This window comes from Eleutherodactylus coqui, chromosome 13, assembly GCF_035609145.1.
Source record: "Eleutherodactylus coqui strain aEleCoq1 chromosome 13, aEleCoq1.hap1, whole genome shotgun sequence".
Classification (NCBI taxonomy): domain Eukaryota; kingdom Metazoa; phylum Chordata; class Amphibia; order Anura; family Eleutherodactylidae; genus Eleutherodactylus; species Eleutherodactylus coqui.
Window position 1 is genome coordinate 121,095,954 of NC_089849.1, and position 22,552 is coordinate 121,118,505.

At 42.7% G+C, this 22,552-nt stretch overlaps 1 protein-coding gene across 1 annotated transcript in view; it reads right to left on the minus strand.

Annotated features, from left to right (window-relative positions):
• The window catches only part of LOC136588079 (pendrin-like), a 130,798-nt gene extending 127,142 nt beyond the window's left edge, over positions 1 to 3,656 (minus strand). Inside the window, exon 1 of the mRNA XM_066587017.1 lies at positions 3,520 to 3,656. Coding sequence (XP_066443114.1) covers positions 3,520 to 3,656 — 137 coding nt within the window. The remainder of the gene's footprint in view (positions 1 to 3,519) is intronic.
• Between the last annotated feature and the right edge of the window lie 18,896 nt (positions 3,657 to 22,552).

Sequence of the window (22,552 nt, forward strand, 5' to 3'; positions counted from 1 at the left end):
GGTGATACCTGAAAAACGTTTAGTACGTACACCCACATTCAGAGGGATTGTCGTGGTTATGTGGCCGAAGGAGAAGCCTCTCAGAAACTATAGAAAGCAGTTGAAACTTAGTGTCGCATTTGGACCAGCTGGTTTTACCGTGTTTAGTCTAAATATCCAATTGGCCTCTTTTTGTAACAGTTTTTTATCCGTGTCTCCTCGTCTTGCGTTAGTCCGTAGGATTTCAATTCCCTGGAATTTTAGATCTTTAAGTTCACCATGATGGACATCCCCAAAGTGATCCGCTAGTGGGGTAGACTCCCCACGTTGGATGTTGCCGACATGCCCCAGGATACGACGCCGGAACTCCTGTATGGTCTTTCCGACGTAGTTCCTGGGGCAGGGGCAAGAAGCCATATACACCACATTGCGAGTTTCACAGTTGATAAACCCACGGTTAGAGTAGGTTTTATTTGTACTCGCACTTGTGAATGTATTGCTTTTTAGGATGAATCTGCATGCTGCGCAATCGTGGCAGGGGAATGTCCCAGATGGTTTCCGGCTATTTAACCAGTTCTCATTGGTATCAGAATTCAAATGACTTTTGACAAGATGGTCCCTTATGTTGTGTCCTCTACGGATTATTCCTGTACATAGGGGGCAGTATTATAGTAGTTATATTCTTGTACATAGGAGGCAGCATTATAGTAGTTATATTCTTGTACATAGGAGGCAGTATTATAGTAGTTATATTCTTGTACATAGGGAGCAGTATTATAGTAGTTATATTCTTGTACATGGAGCAGTATTATAGTAGTTATATTCTTGTACATAGGGGCAGTATTATAGTAGTTATATTCTTGTACATAGGAGGCAGTATTATAGTAGTTATATTCTTGTACATAGGAGGCAGTATTATAGTAGTTATATTCTTGTACATATGAGCAGTATTATAGTAGTTATATTCTTGTACATAGGAGGCAGTATTATAGTAGTTATATTCTTGTACATAGGAGGCAGTATTATAGTAGTTATATTCTTGTACATAGGAGGCAGTATTATCGTAGGTATATTCTTGTACATAGGAGGCAGTATTATAGTAGCTATATTCTTGTACATAGGGGGCAGTATTATAGTAGGTATATTCTTGTACATAGGAGGCAGTATTATAGTAGTTATATTCTTGTACATAGGAGGCAGTATTATAGTAGGTATATTCTTGTACATAGGAGGCAGTATTATAGTAGTTATATTCTTGTACATAGGAGGCAGTATTATAGTAGGTATATTCTTGTACATAGGAGGCAGTATTATAGTAGGTATATTCTTGTACATAGGGGGCAGTATTATAGTAGTTATATTCTTGTACATAGGGGGCAGTATTATAGTAGGTATATTCTTGTACATAGGAGCAGTATTATAGTAGTTATATTCTTGTACATAGGGGGCAGTATTATAGTAGTTATATTCTTGTACATAGGGGGCAGTATTATAGTAGTTATATTCTTGTACATAGGGAGCAGTATTATAGTAGTATTATGCTTGTACATAGGGGGCAGTACTATAGTAGTTATATTCTTGTACATAGGAGGCAGTATTATAGTGGTTATATTCTTGTACATAGGGGGCAGTATTATAGTAGTTATATTCTTGTACATAGGGGGCAGTATTATAGTAGTTATATTCTTGTACATATGAGCAGTATTATAGTAGTATTATGCTTGTACATAGGGGGCAGTACTATAGTAGTTATATTCTTGTACATAGGAGGCAGCATTATAGTAGTTATATTCTTGTACATAGGAGGCAGTATTATAGTAGTTATATTCTTGTACATAGGAGGCAGTATTATAGTAGGTATATTCTTGTACATAGGAGCAGTATTATAGTAGGTATATTCTTGTACATAGGAGCAGTATTATAGTAGTTATATTCTTGTACATAGGGGGCAGTATTATAGTAGTTATATTCTTGTACATAGGAGCAGTATTATAGTAGGTATATTCTTGTACATAGGAGCAGTATTATAGTAGTTATATTCTTGTACATAGGGGGCAGTATTATAGTAGTTATATTCTTGTACATAGGAGCAGTATTATAGTAGGTATATTCTTGTACATAGGAGCAGTATTATAGTAGTTATATTCTTGTACATAGGGGGCAGTATTATAGTAGTTATATTCTTGTACATAGGGGGCAGTACTATAGTAGTTATATTCTTGTACATAGGGGGCAGTACTATAGTAGTTATATTCTTGTACATAGGGAGCAGTATTATAGTAGTATTATGCTTGTACATAGGGGGCAGTACTATAGTAGTTATATTCTTGTACATAGGAGGCAGTATTATAGTGGTTATATTCTTGTACATAGGGGGCAGTATTATAGTAGTTATATTCTTGTACATAGGGGGCAGTATTATAGTAGTTATATTCTTGTACATAGGAGGCAGTATTATAGTAGTTATATTCTTGTACATATGAGCAGTTTTATAGTAGTATTATGCTTGTACATAGGGGGCAGTACTATAGTAGTTATATTCTTGTACATAGGAGGCAGCATTATAGTAGTTATATTCTTGTACATAGGAGGCAGTATTATAGTAGTTATATTCTTGTACATAGGAGGCAGTATTATAGTAGGTATATTCTTGTACATAGGAGCAGTATTATAGTAGGTATATTCTTGTACATAGGAGCAGTATTATAGTAGTTATATTCTTGTACATAGGGGGCAGTATTATAGTAGTTATATTCTTGTACAGAGGGGGCAGTACTATAGTAGTTATATTCTTGTACATAGGAGGCAGTATTATAGTGGTTATATTCTTGTACATAGGGGGCAGTATTATAGTAGTTATATTCTTGTCCATAGGGGGCAGTATTATAGTAGTTATATTCTTGTCCATAGGGGGCAGTATTATAGTAGTTATATTCTTGTACATAGGAGGCAGTATTATAGTAGTTATATTCTTGTACATATGAGCAGTATTATAGTAGTATTATGCTTGTACATAGGGGGCAGTACTATAGTAGTTATATTCTTGTACATAGGAGGCAGCATTATATTAGTTATATTCTTGTACATAGGAGGCAGTATTATAGTAGTATTATGCTTGTACATAGGGGGCAGTACTATAGTAGTTATATTCTTGTACATAGGAGGCAGTATTATAGTGGTTATATTCTTGTACATAGGGGGCAGTATTATAGTAGTTATATTCTTGCACATAGAGGCAGTATTATAGTAGTTATATTCTTGTACATAGGAGCAGTATTATAATAGTTATATTCTTGTACATAAGAGCAGTATTATAGTAGTTATATTCTTGCACATAGGGGGCAGTATTATAGTAGTTATATTCTTATACATAAGAGGCAGTATTATAGTAGTTATATTCTTGTACATAGGAGACAGAATAATTGTAGTTATGGTCTTGTCTGTATCTAGGGGAGATTCACAGATAGCCAGAAGAATTCCTATTTTGTAGCAAGAACAGTTTGTAAATTAATTCTCTGGTATAAACATGGTTTACTGTACCTGCAGCTCTTTTTCAATCGTTCACAATATGTTTTCTTTACTCTCTCTTTTTTTTCATTTTCTTCTGAAAATGTTGACTCATTATAAACTGATCTCCGCACCAAATATTGGGCATTCCCAGCTTTGGATAAGTCCATGTTCGGTGACACCATCTAGCATGCAACTGTTAAGATAAGAAAAAATTAAAGTTTTCTTTCTGTGTCTGATCATATAATCAAAGACCAGAAACTAAGCTTTGATATTAAACGAGTTAACTGTACAAAGAACATTTGTCACATGCCAAGCATGCATGTGAAAGAAGAGTAAACTGCTACCAGAAATCCCTGGCAGTAACTAATCTCCCCAAGAAGAATAAGATTGCACATGTTGAAATCCATCTGCCTGATCCTTATTTTCCCCAATATCTGCCAATGGGGGGCATGATTGTTGCCTTTAGTAAACTTTTCCAGAATTTTGCTTACTACAAAGATCTCCCCAATTTTCGATGAACTTCTAACTATGAAAGAAATAAATGAAAACATGGAAGCCACATTTACAAAAAATGCTAGAACATTATGGCATACCAACAAACCAACAACTTAAGAACTGTATACGAGAAACGGGACGATTCACACCAACTATCTGTTGTTTTTTTTTTGTATTATTTACATCATCTGGAGATCAACATTATTAATTACTTACCCCTCAGCATAGCCAAACAGTGAATCTGATCTGCACACAAAGGCTTTGCCGATCTGAGCTCTTCCAGACTACAGCAACCTTGAAAGATGTTTCTGTTTACCCTGTGCAATATATAGTGCCAATAAGTTAAGGGCGGATAACTTTATGAGTCTCTCATTTGCAGTTTTAACAAGAAAAATGTGACATGGAATTACATATAAATTCCCAAATTGTATTTAAAATTGTAGGTGTTGCTTACAATAATTAACTCTTCAGTGACATGCCCTTTGCTACATTGAGCTATGCACACAAGGCAGTGGCATTTCAGCGATGGACTATGGTAGCCATATACAACAGATTTCTAGATGAGAGTCAATAATCCACCACAAAACGTTAGCATCCAAAGCTGCCTGGCACAACCACTTGGTGTTCAGTTTATTGTCTACTTGTGAAGTCCTCTGGTAAAACAAGCTTAACCCCTTAGTGATCAAGCCTGATTGCACCTTAATGACTAGGCCAAATTTTGCAAATCTGACATGTATCACTTTAACATGGAAAAACACCAGAAAGGTTTTGCATATCCAAGCGATTCTGACATTGTTTTTTTTGCCACATTTAGGCAGAAAAAATAGACCGATAGAATTTATGTTTATTTATTAAAAGCGCCAAAATTGGGAAAATTTTGAAAAAATTGTCATTTTTTCACATTTCCAACTGCAATATCTTAAATATGTGCAAACATAATATAGAAATTTTTGCTAAGATATATATTTCCACCCGTTTACTTTATTTTGGGCGCACATTGGAAAAACTTTTGTTTTTTTTAACCATTTAGGAGATGTACAAATTTAACATTACTTTTTAGCATTTTGAGGAACACTTTGTTTTCCTACACCAAGCCAAGATTGGAAAGGCTCATGAGTGTCAGAATAATAGATACCCCCACAAATGACCCCATTTTAAAAACTACACCCCTTAGTGTATTCACAGAGGGGGGTCAGGAGTATTTTGACCCCACAGTTTTTTTTCTGGAATTAATTCAATTTAGAGGAGAAAAAGTAAAATTTCATATTTTTGCAAATCTGTCATTTTAAAGACATATTTTTTTCCTATAGTTTACATGAAAATGAGGATTTACACCCCAAAATGGATACCCCTGTTTCTCCCGTGTTTAGAAATATACCTATTGTGGCCCTAATCTTATGTCTGGATGCACAACGGGGCCTAAAATAAAAGGAGTAGTCGATGTCTTTCAGAACAGAAATTTTGCTTGAAGTCCTTTTAGGCCCCATAGCACAGATGTAGAGTTCTTGAGCGCCCAAAACCAAAGAAAACCCCCACAAATGACCCTATTTTGAAAACTAGACCCCTTAACGAATTTATCTAGGGGTGTACTGCATATTTTGACCCCACAGTTTTTGAATGAATTCAAGCCAAGCAAAAGGAAAAAATTGTGATTTTCGTTTTTTTGGCAATTCTGTCATTTTAAAAACAGCTTTTTTTGTACAGCACACATATGAATGAAGACTTGCACCCAAAAATGAATACCCCTGCTTGTCCCGTGTTCAGAGACATACCCATTGTGGCCCTAAGATTAGGGCCACAATGGGTATGTCTCTGAACACCACAGGGCCCAAAATGAAAGGAGTAGTCAGTGGCTTTCAGAACATAGATTTTGCTTGAAGTCCTTTTAGGCCCCATTGCCCATTTGTAGAGTTTTTGAGCGCCCAAAACCATAAAGAACCCCCACAAATGACCACATTTTGAAAACTAGACTCCTTAACGAATTTATCTAGGGGTGTACTACGTATTTTGACCCCACAGTTTTTGAATAAATTCAAGCAAAGCAAAAGGAAAAAAATTAGGATTTTTGTTTTTTGGCAATTCTGTCATTTTAAAAACAGCTTTTTTTGTACAGCACACATATGAAGGAAGACTTGCACCCTAAAATGGATACCCCTGTTTGTGCTGTTTTCAGAAATATACCCATTGTGGTCCTAATCTTATGTCCGCATGCACAACGGGGCCCAAAATGAAAGGAGTAATCGGTGGCTTTCAGAACATAGATTTTGCTTGAAGTCCTTTTAGGCCCCATTGCCCACTTGTAGAGTTCGTGAGCGGCCAAAACCATAGAGAACCCCCACAAATGACCCTATTTTGAAAACCAGACCCCTTAACGAATTTATCTAGGGGTGTACTGCATATTTTGACCCCACAGTTTTTGAATGAATTCAAGCCAAGCAAAAGGAAAAAATTGTGATTTTTCGTTTTTTTTGGCAATTCTGTCATTTTAAAAACAGCTTTTTTTGTACAGCACACATATGAATGAAGACTTGCACCCAAAAATGAATACCCCTGTTTGTCCTGTGTTCAGAGACATACTCATTGTGGCCCTAATCTTATGTCTGGATGCACAAAGGGGCCTAAAATGTAAGGAGTAGTCAGTGGCTTTCAGAACATAGATTTAGCTTGGAGTCCTTTTAGGCCCCATTGCCCATTTGTAGAGTTTTTGAGCGCCCAAAACCATAAAGAACCCCCACAAATGACCACATTTTGAAAACTAGACTCCTTAACGAATTTATCTAGGGGTGTACTACGTATTTTGACCCCACAGTTTTTGAATAAATTCAAGCAAAGCAAAAGGAAAAAATTAGGATTTTCGTTTTTTGGCAATTCTGTCATTTTAAAAACAGCTTTTTTTGTACAGCACACATATGAAGGAAGACTTGCACCCTAAAATGGATACCCCTGTTTGTGCTGTTTTCAGAAATATACCCATTGTGGCCCTAATCTTATGTCCGCATGCACAACGGGGCCCAAAATGAAAGGAGTAATCGGTGGCTTTCAGAACATAGATTTTGCTTGAAGTCCTTTTAGGCCCCATTGCCCACTTGTAGAGTTCTTGAGCGGCAAAAACCATAGAGAACCCCCACAAATGGCTCTATTTTGAAAACCAGACCCCTTAACGAATTTATCTAGGGGTGTACTGCATATATAAACCCTACAATTTTTGAATAGATCTAAGCAAAGCAGTAAGAAAAAATTACGATTTTCATTTTTGGGGCTATTGCGTTAATTTAAAAACATGTTTTTTTGGACAGCACATGTACAAGGCCTACAATGAAAGGAATACCCGTTGGATTTCAGGGTACAACTGAATAAATTCCAGGCCCCATTGCCCACTTATAGAGCCATTGAGTGGCCAAACCTATAAAGAACCCCCTCAAATGACCCCATTTTAAAAACTAGACCCCTTAACAAATTTATCTAGGGGTGTACTGTGTATTTTGACCCCACAGTATTTGAATGAATCTAAGCAAAGCAGAAGGAAAAAGTTACAATTTTCAATTTTTTTGGCAATTTTTTAAATTTAAAAACAGTTTTTTTGTACAGGGTACATAGGAATGAAGACATTCACCCCAAAATGGATGCCCCCGTTTGTCACGTGTTCAGAAACATACCTATTGTGACCCTAATTTACTTACAGGACCCATGGCAAGGCCTATTAAGGAGGGAACACCCGTTGGATTTCAGGGCACAACTGAATACATTCCAGGCCCCATTGCTTATTTGTACGGAATAAAAATTGACTCCCTAAAATTTTCCCCCCCGCCCACACACTCCGCGCCCTTTTCGGCGTTCGCAAATCTTATATAAAAGTAATAATGTGAACTGTGTGGTATTTCCGAAGACAGGGGTAATTACGGGGGCCTGGTTGGGATGGGCGCATGGGGCAATAAAACCGGTATCCCCCTCCTCTCATGCTTTTTGGGGGTCATTTTGTGACCTCAGTAGTGGGTATGGGGTATAAAAAGTGGCGTTCCGTGAGTCTCCGTAAGCTTGATGAGGTGCGGCGGTCTCACACAGAAGGCGCTCAACAAGCTGCTCCTGGAACTGCATGAAGGCGAGCGTTCCCGGGGCTTCTTGTAAAATACGTATCACAGGTAGCGGTCCGGTCTGAATAACGCCGGGCTCATGCAGCCGTAGGCGGAATCCGCTTGCGGAGGCCCACAGCAGATCCCATCTGTGAGCCCGGCTGTGACCCTGCATACGGCCGCGTAATGTACTGCGCATAACTGCGTACTTACACGGGCGGTCATGCGCAGTACACCTTTTTTTGTTTGTATTTCCCGCGCCATCGCTTAGCGATGACGCGGGTACCCGCAGCCCGTACACAATGTAGTTGCGTATGGGCAGCGGGTATATCCGCGACCATGGAGCACAATGGGCTCTATGTTGCGGATATCCGCAGTAAAATAGAGCCTGCTGCGTTCTCTTTTCTGCGAGTGGATTACGCAATTCCGACCCACTAATGTGAGCGGAATTGTGTAATCCAATGCGATTGATCTGCGTATTACCGCGGATCAGACGCATGCGGAATCCGTAATTCCTATCCGGTCATGTGAGATCGACCTATGTTAGAGCGCTACTCTTTTTTTACGTGACCGGGGACCGCTCAATGAGGCCACCCGTCACTGCTCCAGGCTCTTGGCGACCGTTGGTCGCTGAGAGCAAGGAGGTTTTAAATTTCCTGGGCTCCCCGACTTCTGCGCATGTGTCCGGCTTTTTGCCGGCAATCGCATGTGCAGAATTCGGGAAGGTTCACGGAGGAGGATTGCGTCGGGGGTTCAAATACGGAGGCCTCTGGTAAAAAGTTTCATCTCCTCTCACCGATCGCATCGGTGAGGGGAGATGAAACTTCAATTTTTTTTAAAACTTTTATGTGACCGCCATTATTGGATAACAGCGAACACGTGACCAGGAACCGCTCACCGCGGTCCTCCGTGAAATCTCCAGGCTCTTGGCTGCGTTTTGTAGCCAGGAGCAGGGAGAATTTAAATTATCCTGGCAATCCACAGCTTTTGCGCATGCGTGCGCCATTGTGGCAACAGGCGTGTGCGCAGAAGCTGGGGTAAGGTCCGCAGATAAATCCGGGGGCCTTATGTACGTACTTTCATCCTCCCTAACGGATATGATCTATGAGGGGAGATGAAACGTAAGCTTCTTTAACTTTTTAAAAACTTTTTAAAACTTTTTTTTAACATTTTTACACTTTTTTTTACTTTACATGATTACTGTTATCCATTGGATAACAGTGATCACATGCTCGGTGACATCCCTCTGCTCCTGGCTACACATGGCAGCCAGGAGCAGAGAGATTTTAAATTTCCCGGGGCTCGAGCCCCTCTGTGCACGCGCCCGACGTCAATCATCAGGCGCGCATGCGCAGAAGGGGACTTCGAGTCCCGGGACAGCGGGAAATCGGGGAGGACGGAGGTGAGTATTTTCACCTCCCCTCATGGATCGGATCCATGAGGGGAGGTGAAACTGCTTTTTTAAAACTTTTTTTCACTTTTCCGCGATCGCCGTTATCCATTGGATAACGGTGATCGCGTTACCGGGGACCGCTCACCGCGGTCCCCGCTGGCATCTCCTGCCTCCCGGCTACCTACAGGAGCCGGGAGCCAGGAGGGATCTGATCCATCAGGGCAGCTGAATCTTTAACTTTTTTTCAACTCTTTTAAACTTTTATGCGATCGGCGCTATCGATTGGATAGCGCCGATCGCATTGCGGGGGGGCGTGGGGGGTCCGTGCAGCCCGGGATGACAGCTCCATGTTGTTGGCTACCTGCGGGCACCGACAGCATGGAGCTGTCACGTCCAGAGCCCGAGGGGCTGTATTCTCTGCAGGACACATGTTTTTATGTCCTCACAGAATAAAGCCCACTTCGGGAGGATGTAAAAACACTATGGGCTGGTCGTTAAGGGGTTAACAAAATTGAATAGCTTACATGTATGACACAAAAAGGTGATTGTTCTCAGTAAGAGAAACCTAGTAATCTTGTAGATATGAGACCTTTCTGCACCCAAGTTAAATTTATAAATAAAGAATTTATACAAAAAAACCCCATCATATTATAGCGAGCTTTCTAACCTACTCAGGGTCCTTCCAAAGACACAAAAATGTTACCCCTCCTAATATTGGCACATTTTTAGTTAAACTGTACAGCACAACTTTTTTTTTATTTTTGCACTAATCAGAATTATCATGTCAGCACCTCTGCAGACCAAATCATGAATAAAATGGCAAAGTTATTCACATTGTTCCTCGCCTGTTTTTGGACCACTTTGCTGCCTGGCTCCCCCACTTCTTATCCTGCGAAATTCCAACCCTCATCTTAGGTGATTTTAACATCCCCACTAATGACCCCAATTCCCCATCTGCCTCTCAGCTTCTTTCGCTCACCTCCTCTCTTGGTCTCAACTCACAGCCTATGCCACTCACAGGGATGTCAATACTCTTGATCTGGTCTTCCTCCGTCTCTGCTCTGCTTCCAACTTCACTAACTTCCTTCTCCCGCTCTCAGATCATGACCTCCTCTCTTTCTGTCACACTCCCTAACATCTCTCCAGACCCACCTACCTACAGTACCTACAGGAACCTTAAGGCCACTCACACCCAGGACTTTGGTGAATCCCTACAGTCCTCTCTGTCCCCTATCTCTCTCCTCTCCTGCCCCAACCTGGCTGGTGCTCACTACAACACCGCTCTCAAACATGCCCTGGATGAAGCGGTGTCCCCCATGACCCAAGCCATCCGATGTGGAACGCGGCAATCCTGGCTCACGCCTCAAACACGCTTCAACCGGCGGTGCTCTAGAAGTGCTGAACAGCTGTGGAGGAAGTTGCAAATGTCCGCAGACTTCCTCCACTACAAATTCATGCTCAGAACCTACAACCTCGCCCTCCACCACGCCAAACAAGTCTATTTCACCTCTCTAGTCTCCTCACTATCCCACAACCCTAAACGGCTCTTTGATACTTTTCACTCCCTTCTCAGCCCTAAACCGCAACCCCTGTGACAGATCTCAGTGCTGTAGATTTGGCTGCTTACTTCAAAAAGAAAATTGATGACATCAGTCAGGAAATAACTTCCCAATCCCAGACTAGCCCGGACCCTAGTCTTGTCAGCACTGCATCTAGCTCCTGCTCACTGTCTGTACTCAGACCAACGACAGAGGAAAAAGTCTCCAAATTGCTCTTCTCTGTTCGCCCCACCACCTGCGCTACCGACCCATTTCTAACCTCCCCTTCATCTCCAAACTACTAGAATGCCTAGTTTACTCCCACCTTGTAAGCTATCTGTCAGAGAACTCTCTCCTAGACCCCCTACAGTCTGGCTTCCGACCCCAACACTCGACAGAAACTGCCCTTACAAGGGCATCCAATGACCTACTGACAGCCAAATCGAGGAATGATTACTCCCTACTGATCCTCCTCGACCTCTCCGCAGCATTTGACACTGTTGACCACAAACTCCTCCTCAGTATACTTCGCTCCATCGGCCTAAAGGACACTGCTCTCTCCTGGTTCTCCTTCTACCTATCTGACCACTCTTTCAGCATTTCCTTTGCTGGCTCTACCTCCCCTCCTCTTCCCCTTGCTGTTGACGTCCCCCAGGGCTCGGTCCTCGGTCCCCTCCTTTTCTCTATCTACACAGCTCCTATTGGACAAACCATCAGGAGATTTGGCCTCCAATACCACCTTTATGCTGATGACACCCAGCTCTGCACCTTTCCTCCAAAACATCACTAAAAACCTCTCTAAAACTGACTTACTAATATTTCCACTCTCCACTAACCGACCTCATCCTGACATCTCCATTTCAGTGTGTGGCGCCACCATAACTCCTAGACAACATGCCCGTTGCCTTGGGGTCATATTCGACTCTGATGTATCATTTACCCCCTACATCCAATCTCTCACCCGAACATGTCATCCGCACCTCAAGAACATCGCAAGAATCCGCTCTTTTCTCACTGTAGACACGCTAAAAACGCTTACTGTTGCTCTCATTCACTCTCGGCTCGATTATTGCAACTCGTTGCTGAGCGGCCTCCCCTGCACCAGACTCTACCCTCTCCAATCCATCCTGAATGCGGCAGCCAGGCTCATCTTCCTGTCCAGCCGCTACTCGGACGCCTCTGCCCGTTAAATACACAATTCAATTTAAACTCGATACCCTCATCCACAAAGCCCTCCACAGCGCAGCGCCCCCCTATATTGCCTCCCTCATCTCAATCCATCACCCAGCCCGGGCTCTCTGCTCTGCTAACAAAACCAGACTTAGCGCCCCTTTAATTCGAACTTCTAATTCCCGCCTCCAAGACTTCTCCAGAGCAGCACCGGTCCTCTGGAACGCACTACCAAAGGCTACCTGGGCAATCCAGGACTCGCAGAACTTCAGGGGTGCTCTAAAAACGCACGTCTTCAGGGAGGCATACCGCATACCCTAAACAAACCCTTCTGTACTCCGCCTGATAACATGTTCCCTGACCTATTGACTGCAATCCCTACTAGCCATCATTAACTGCCCCTGCAGTCATACCGATTCTGCCATCACACGGACAAATATCTGACCCTTGTCTGTGTATAGAATCCCTCACTCTCCACCTCACCATGCCGTGCACATCTCCAGCCCCTTTACCTTCTGTATCACCCCATTACTTGTAGTATGTAAGCTCGTTAGAGCAGGACCCTCACCCCTATTGTTTCCATCAGCTGATTACTATGTAACCGTGGTTCTGTAATTTTTCAATTTTTTGTCTTTCTGTATCTCTATGTAAGCGCTGCAGAATATGTTGGCGCTAAACAAATAAAGATCATTATTATTAACTCTACCCCTCTATCTCTTTTCTTGGATGCTGCAGGGTGGAGTTAATTTGGCATCATGAACAGGATGAATCTTATGTGTCTGTTCTCAATAAACCGCTGAAAAAAAATGCCAAAAAGACGCTCTCCCGCCATTTTTCCAGTCACGGAAGATTTTTGCACACGCAATAACTAGAGAAAGTTACTTCCGATTCTAAGGCCCCCTGTGTTATCTCAGACGTCCAGGACAAGATCACTCCGACTTTTATGAATAGATCGCTGGTCCTCTGAGCCTATGAACATTTTACCAGAGTGGTGCCAGACCAAGTCAGTTGCCGGAGATGCAGAGGGAGAATCTTAAAATATATGTAGTAGAGATACGCTACAGATGGACTGTGATGTGTTGCTTGACCGTGTGGAGTTGCCTACGTTACATGGCGAACAACAAATTGTAAATATGCACTTTGACTGTACTCAGAGTCAAGATGGTGTCCACCCCCATGTTCTTCAGTGAATCTTCATTCCTTGAAAATTTCCCGCCAAGTTGTTCCCACCAAGGCTGAGCAACAGTCTGCAGCTGGGAAACACCCAGAGGAGGAGACTTCCCCTGCTTCCAGCGAGCTGCTCAATCTGTTTCAACAGACGCACCAGCAATTCTCAGAGAGTGAGGACATGACCTCCTATATGACCCTGCGCTGCGTGCCAGCAGGATATCCGCTACCTCAAACCAGATTCCACTGGGTAGATGAACAGGCGCTGCAAGAGTTAGCTATGCCGTTTCCATCCCCTCTTTCTCCACTGCCAGAGGGATGCCTTAAGGAACCATCCAGGTAGGAGTCTATTCAGCTTAGAGACTTGAAGCCTGCCAGGAAGAGGTCTCTCCCAGCTTCCACTACTTTGGAGGAGGCCACATCTACTCAAGGCCCAGAAACTTTTCAGCTGCAAGCAGAGCCTTTTCACATGCCCTGGATTGTTATCCACCAAGACAACAGTAAGGCCAGAGCTTCTATCCCTCCTAGGTTGCGTCCGCAGGGGACTTTGAGGACCCTGAGGTGCAGCTCTACCTTCAGGCCCAGAGACAACTGGCACCTGTGGTCAGACTGCGCCGCCCACTCAGCAGACCCCCGCCTGCCATTACTGTCCCCCAGGACCATGGAAAGTTAGAGGGCGATGAGGTAAGGGCTTAACTTTGCCCCAGCCCATCTCTTTGTTCATCCATTGGCATCAGTTCCTGGAGCAGTATGTACACCCCCACTGGATTCAGTACTGAATCCGAGCCTGAAGAATCAGTGGATCCATCAGTGCTGAAAAGAACCACTTGGTGCTAAAGAGACTCCCTTTTTGTTGGACTTTATTTATTTCAGTTTAGCCCCAGAAAGGACTTGAAAATTACCATTCCCTTTTTCATAGGGAAATCAGCAGTTTTCCGCAGGTAGTGCTGATAGCATTGTTTCCCGCTAGAGAACAAAAGAACTGAAAGCAGATAAGAGCCCTAGAGCTATTACTGCTTTCAGCTAAGGCTTCATTTGCACACTTAATTGTTCTTAAGTAACTGAGTGGCTACTTAAAATTTTATGCAAAATGATCGCTCAAGGCTGTCACTCAAACTGTACTTTGAGCGATTTTTGAGCAATCAGCGCTCCAAGTAAATGGGCCTTAAAGTGTTTGCCTCTCTAGGGAATGTTTGTCTGAAATAATTGTATGCAAATTAAGTGGGGAGGTTCCTGCCTGCAAGTCTTGCTAGTCTGTGTCAGTGTGCCAGCATGCTATTCTACCTGTCCCAAGGAAGGCATCCGCAATTTTCAACTTTATCTTCAGCTCAGTTGGGAGTATTTACCTAAGGTTACTGCCCTCCATCAGACAGTCTTACAGGAAAGTGCTGAATGATTCCACTTATACTATATTCAGTACTACCAGTCAACTCTTTCTCTATTTTGTGTCTAGTTGCGAAGGGTTGTAAGTTGCAACCTTTTCTTGTAGTCTTTGGGGAGAAGAGCCATGTATTAGTGCCCCATAGCAATGTTAGTGCATCCTGGATTCTGTCTAGCCTAACAGATTTTTGTGGTAATGGCCATACCACTTCAGCATGCGCCGTCATAATAAGTAGAAGGTGATGTGGGGGGTTAATTCAGGTTTATGCCTTTAAATAGAGAATGATAAGTGTATTTCACAGAATACTTATGTGTTTATAATTTGCGTCTTCTTCTGCTAAAGGTTTAAGCTTATACGTGTAAGGGCTGACGCTTTAAAAATAGACTACAGAGACTCCATTTTGCCTCTTTGCTTGTCTGCTTTAATACATATATATATCTGTATTAATTTCAACTTTCACCTAGAAATATGTTAGATCTCAGTCTGAATAACCCACCTGGAAATATTAATTGGAATATAACAAGGTTTCTGTCCTGTTCTAATCTTTAAACAACTCTAGTTGAAATTTATTAACAAGCTCATAGGAATGTACCTCCCGATTAACACCCACCTGAGGAGGACATACTGATAAGAGGCTGAGATGTTTTAAATCAATCTATGTGCTTATTAATTTTAATTGTATCTGGCATAAAGCCACTCGCTTCGTAGAAATGTATAAAGATTGAATACATTGTACGTTAAACAGGCATTTCTTTGGTTAGCACATACGGTGTGGTGTCCATTGATCTCCTCCGAGTATACTCGCATGTTCAACTGATTGGGAAGCAGACAGCATCAGCTAACGGGTCCCCTTGTGACCCCCCTAACAATACTTGGCGCTCCAACGAGGGACAGAAGTTAACTCCTTACCTGCAGCCGATACCTGACGACCCTGCCTGCCAACCAGCCGGACTAGAGGCCACGGGACCCCAGATCTACAAAACACCGATGTAAGGTAAGCCCTTGACTTACCACTCTAAGATCTGGGTTCCCCGGACTTCAAGTCACGTGTCGACAGACGGTTAGTTGCTGCATGTTTATAGGACACTTCTGCCTGTTATTTACGGTGTTCTTAGTAACCGTGCTAGACGGAAGAACCCTTGTGTATACTGTCTGCTGTAGAAAGTATTGCTTTTTGCCGGACTCATAATGTTAGCTGTAATTTGTAATAAGATTACTAAAAGCCGCCCAGCAAGGCAAGCCGTGGTCCTTCCTCTATCCCCGTAAGTATAGTAGTAATATATTCGTAATATAGATTGCGAATATCCTGCCCGTTGCGGACGTGGCAGAAGGGACTGAAAAGTCCAAAAGTATTTCTGACAGTTGCGGACTTGCAGAAGAAGAAATATCCTGCCAATACTTGGCAGGAGGGCCCTCAAATATCCTGCCCCGTTGCGGACGTAGGCAGAAGGGACTTAAAAGTCCATAGTATCCTGCCAGTTGCGGACTCGGCAGTAGGGACAATAGTGGTAAATCAAGAAGTAAGTCCATAGCTAGAATGGGGTCTCAGACTTTCCTGACACCCATTGAGATAATAAGATTGGGGGAAGGGAAGGACATCTGTAGGCAAGCCTATAAAATATATAAACAGATAGGTAAAACGGCGGGAACCTTTAACTATGAGTTCTGGCAATAGTACAGGAGAAAGCAAGTTAGCCGTGGGGAGAGAATCTAGCAAGTTGTTGAGAAAAGAAGGTTAGAATTTTGGGAATCTTAGACCAACAAGTTTGGGAAAGATTCAGAGATAGTCAAAGGTTGGATAAAAGTACGTTAGAATAGATAGATTGAGGCAAGTGTAGATACGGCAGTTATCAGAGAAAGGGAATCCTTTATAGTTTGTGTTCCTTTGGGACATAAAGCAAGTTCATGCAGAATCTGTGGATAATTATGTGTCAAATAACCAATATTGTTTGTCTTATTGTCATGTAATCTAATCTTTGTTATACGTCTTTAGTCTTCTTTGTCCTTTTTTTTATGTGTTTAACTATTCCTCTGCCGTCTGGGTTTGATAGTCTGTGCAGAGAAATATACCTCTTGTTGTTGCTAATGATTGGTGTTGTTTGGAGTCTGGATGTTCTGGCTGTTTTCCAAAAATCTTAGTTATTGTTCTGTTCCATAGAGATATAAAAATTCAAAGTCATAGAAGAAAGACAGACGTTGAATATATTATGTGAATTATGTGGTTTTAAAAATAGAATACATATATAGGGATTTTAAGATATATTTTTGCTTTTTATGTAAATGTCAGTTCCGTGATTGGTTGGACGTGTGCATGATTGCAAAATGTGTGTTCCTTTTTTTTTTTTTTTTTTCTTTTCCTTTTTTGGACAAACAGTTAAAGTTTGACTGATTCCAGGGGGAGGTGGGAGTGATTGAATGCATTTGTTTGCAAGATGAGGACAGTTGCATCATACTCGTTACGTCCTGTGTGAACTCTTACTAACGTTTGAATGAGACTTGACCGCATGAACGGATGAGAGTAAATGACCCGTGTTCAGACTGTAATAAATGTAAAATGTGTGATGTAGGCGCTGTGTGCTGATAATTTGGAAGCCTGCCAACAAGCCACAATTATACTGTTTCTGAGAGAATGTTCTATAGAAGAAACGCGCAAACAGCCATACCTGTACTTACACCTGCTGCCAAACTCCGCACCTTTCTGGGCCTTGTTTTCATACTGCCGGCCATGGGTCCACTCTGTTTCTGCTCTTATGCAACTACTCTATGACTGTCTTTCAATCATTCTTTTCTCTCTCTCACCCCTGAAGCTCATTTCTCACCCTTTTACACTTTATCCTTTATTCTTTTCTGTACTGAATTTTCTGGCCAGGGGACGACAGTATTGACACAAAGGCACGGAGGACAACCACGGCCACCTGGATACTACTCCATGAAGCTGTATCCAGTGGCTCGAGGAGCTACCTCATGTGTTTGTGCGGTGGCAGCAGTACAGGCAATGGTTAACAAATCTTCGGAGTTGGTATTGAACCAACCCCCCCTAGTGGTCCTCACCCCCCCATGACATCCGGAGCATATACACGCAAGTGCAACCCAAGCACTTATTTCTGGCCCGTCAAATCCAGCTACAATGTGCTCTTGTCATTCTTCTCACTGTTGCTACTACCTTGAACTCGGTTACTCTTCCAATTAAGTACCCTAGTTCAAAGGGGGGGGGGGGAGGGAAGATATAAGTGATCTAGGTATTGCAGGTCAGCTATTTTTAAATTTTTAAAAATTTTTCTTTTTCCTTCTTGCAACAAGGTTATGATCTATTTGAAATAGAATACCAGCCTGATTGTCTAGCGGTAATCGGTGCAAGGGGTTTCAGAAGTGCCAATTCAGCTGGCAGAAACTGAACCGCTTGAGGTAATGTTTAAAGGGTCGCGATGCCTCACGCGCTTCCTTGTGCTGGAAGGTCCTGAAAGCATATTGGAAACTGACGTGATGTGACCCTTGGGATGTTGTATCAAACTTCACCCGTCCAGTGAGGCTCATATACACCCCGGGTCTGAAAGTCACCCGACCTTCTGTCGGATGGCAGCAGACCAAGCGACACCTCTCCCTGTCCTCACTCTTACGCACGCAGAGGAACAAGCTCTTAGCCCCCTTGGTCTATCAGTACCCCCTGGCACATCTCCAGGAAGATGCAATTGCAGACACTGTCTCTTCTTTATGTTAACTGAAAGCCCTTGTTAACAATGCATATTTTTAGTTTTTTTTGTTATAGATGGTACCAGGGGTGATTGACAACTCCACACTGGAGATGCAGTGGTCACACAACAAGATGTCCTAAAAGCAGAAGCTCTGCCTCCGCATGTTTCAGGACAAGAAGCGGAATTGAAGGCCCTCACTGAGGCGTGTAGAGTGGTAGAAGGTAAGACGGCAAACATTTACACTGACTCCCAGTATGCATTTGGCATAGCTCATGATTACGGCCCAACATGGAAGGCCAGACAGCTTGTTACCTTAGCAGGACAGCCAATTAAGAATGGTGCAGCGGTGCAGAGTCTCATGGAGGCCCTACTTACTTCTACCTGACAAAGTGGAAAGCTCACACCAATTCCTACACCAGAGAAACAAGAGGCAACGCCATCACAGACCACAAAGCAAAGGCAGCGGCCCTCAAGCCATGGAAGAAAAGAAGAATTTAACAATAACTTTGGACTTTAACAATAACTTTGGACTTTGACTAAACCTTGGACTTTGATATGAACTTGGACTTTGATAAAAACTTTGGACTTTGATAAAAACTTTGGACTTTGATATGCTAAAGACTTTACAGTTACAAGCCAGCAAGAAAGAAAAAGACAAATGGACTAAATATGGGAGCAGCAGAAATGGGACGGCGTATGGCGAACAGTCAACAGCACTTGCCTACCACGGTCCCTGTGCCCCATGATGGCCAAGCTGATGCACGGAAAGACACACCTATCAAAGCAGCAATGATGTCGACGCTTGAACGAGGACGGGTGGCTCCTGGGTTTTCTGTAGCTGCTGCATCATCATTTGCCCAATTTTGCATGATCTTTGCCGTAAGCAACAGGGCAGAAGTAAATTTGCCACATAACACTTGCCTAGACCACTCTACCCATTTCAGGGATTGCAAATTGACTACACTCAGGTCCCACTTGTTGGGAAGTATGAATACGTGCTTGTTGTTGTTGATGTCTTTTCAGGTCAGAGACCTACCCTGTTACCAAAGTAAATAAGCAGGTTATCGCACAGGAGCTCATGAATGAGGTAACCTGCAGATATGGGGCACCGGAAGTGATTGACTCAAACAAAGGTACACACTTCACACCTGCAGAGTTTAGGCAAAGTTAAAAGACTAAATGGTACACTTAAGTTAAAAGAAGTGTTGTTTGGCTCTATGCCAAGATTGGGGCTGTATCATCCACAGGCCTTACAGCAGGGCTATGACATAGTAGCCGGATATGTAAAGCACCTGTGTGACCAACTAATGGTAACCCAGAATCTAGTCTTTTTCTCCCATTCCAGACCCAGACAACCTAGAGGGATCTCACTCCCTACAACCTGGAGACTGGGTGGTCGTAAAGAGGCGTGTCCGGAAATCCCTAGGGCCCAGATTCAAGGGGCCCTATCAAGTCCTGCTGACCACACCTACTTCAGTAAAGTTGAAGGAACTGTTGCTTGTCTTGAGACTAATGAGGCTTTTCACGCCCTACTTTGCCCCCCCCCCCCCCCATGAGAAGGAAAAATGAAGGACATTTTGTTTATTGATGGACTTTTTGGACTCCTCACTCCATGCTTCGCCCTTGTGAGAGGGTGCAAAAGGACAATGCCCAGAACCACCTTGTTATACACCACCAAATACTGGTAGATGGACTGAACACCTCACAGGTGAAAGACTGTTGGACTTGTACACACACACCTGGTGCCACTAGTTTTCCTTTCTTGGCTGTTCCTGTTCCGAACTGTTTGCATGGACAAATGAAAACTCAGAAACCAGAGATAGCTGGTGGGGTAACACATTTAGTTATTTGAACCCTGACAATTGGTTCACTGGTTTAGGAGGGTGGTTCACGGGAATATTACAAAGTATGCTTCAAGTAGTGATGATTTTGCTCGTCATATATATGTATTGCTTTAAAGTTAATCATGTCTTGTACCACACGTTGTAGTGAAAAGGCTTTTGCTAAACTTCAACCCAGATGGACTTTGGGACCACCACATGACTCTAGGGAATCGGTTGTAGTACCTAGCATGATGGTGGACCCTATGTCCAAACAGGGAGATGTGGGGGGTTAATTCAGGTTTATGCCTTTAAATAGAGAATGATAAGTGTATTTCACAGAATACTTATGTGTTTATAATTTGCGTCTTCTTCTGCTAAAGGTTTAAGCTTATACGTGTAAGGGCTGACGCTTTAAAAATAGACTACAGAGACTCCATTTTGCCTCTTTGCTTGTCTGCTTTAATACATATATATATCTGTATTAATTTCAACTTTCACCTAGAAATATGTTAGATCTCAGTCTGAATAACCCACCTGGAAATATTAATTGGAATATAACAAGGTTTCTGTCCTGTTCTAATCTTTAAACAACTCTAGTTGAAATTTATTAACAAGCTCATAGGAATGTACCTCCCGATTAACACCCACCTGAGGAGGACATACTGATAAGAGGCTGAGATGTTTTAAATCAATCTATGTGCTTATTAATTTTAATTGTATCTGGCATAAAGCCACTCGCTTCGTAGAAATGTATAAAGATTGAATACATTGTACATTAAACAGGCATTTCTTTGGTTAGCACATACGGTGTGGTGTCCATTGATCTCCTCCGAGTATACTCGCATGTTCAACTGATTGGGAAGCAGACAGCATCAGCTGACGGGTCCCCTTGTGACCCCCCTAACAGTGACGTCCTATGTTTCCAGAATGGAATAGAAGTAGTCTAAAGTACACTTAGATGGGTAAGCTCTAAAGTAGCACCGAAGGGTGAGTTGTGATTACAGGTTTCCCCTTGTACACTCAACGACTGTGTAGGTAGTTTTTCAGATGTTATTGTGAAGGACACTGAAGGCTAGTCCACTCCATACTTTGCAGTCTGTTTAAGAGGTGCTGGGGTTGGTTTGTTTTTAAGTAGGGGGGAACTGTAGTGGCCCGGTACAAGAGGGCCCCTCTATAACAGTATGCATGCATTTTTCTATGTATTGTCTGTGTCTTCTGCGCTGCATGATTGATGTGTATTTTATAACCTGCAGCACTGAATGGGTTAAGTGTCTGGTTTGCAAGCTGACTGTCTGGAATGTATCATTTTATGTTGTGGGTGGATGGTCACCTGACCATGCTATATATATGTGGATGCAAGGTGTATGGAAGGAGAGGAGAGGCAAGTCAAGTCGAGTCTAGAGTGGAGAGTCTGGAGTGCTGCAAAAGAACTACGCCAGCACCTTCAGTCTGTGTGGCCGAGAATGGAAGAAGCTGAAAGATGTCTACAGCCTGCCCTGGGCTTGCTGGACCCATGAGTTACTGAAGGACTCTTCCCGTGCTAAGAAAGAGAGTGAGGAACCGCCATGCAGCGTACCTTTTGCTATCAAATGGGAGTGTTGACCGGTAGAGTGATGGAGAGAAGAGAGTGTGTTCCCGGGATCAGCACCTACAGATAACGAGACTGTGGTTTCTTCTACACCCATCTGTCTTTCCTGTCATACCACTTTGACGTTCTACGTCATAGTGGTATGTTTTCCTGCTGGCATGCATTTTAAAGTTGTAATCAAGTTCCTTCAAGTAAAGCGATCAGTCGTCCGTCTGTTTCTGGAGGTTGTGTCTTAAAAGAATCCAGTGTGTGTGTGTGGGGGGGGGGGGGGGGGGGATTTACTCCGACAACTAGGAAATTCCCTGTGGAGGCTACGCAACAGTAAGTTTACTCCACCATTCACGAATTCCCCTGTGGTTAAGAAATGGTGGCACCCCGCATGACACCAAACAGAACTAAGGTCATCCAGTATTGGGTTCCCTGTTTATTAACCTTCCCTCGGCCTTTGGACGTGTCACCGCTTACCCTCTGGGTGGTAAACGGTAGAGCCACCGTGACAGGACCCAAACTTTACCCCGCTGTCTCCTAGACTGTGTTCAGCTCCTCGGACACTGTATGTGCAACACCTGAAAATACGTCGGAAATGTTGTATCTGCTGTGAATCCATCTGCGGATTATGTCCAAATTTGCCAATGCATCTATGGAAATTGTAGTGTATTTTGTAAGTGATCATGAATCAGATGTTCTAGGACACTAGTGGGACTTGCAAAAAGAAAAAAAATATTTTACAAAAAACTTTTTAGATT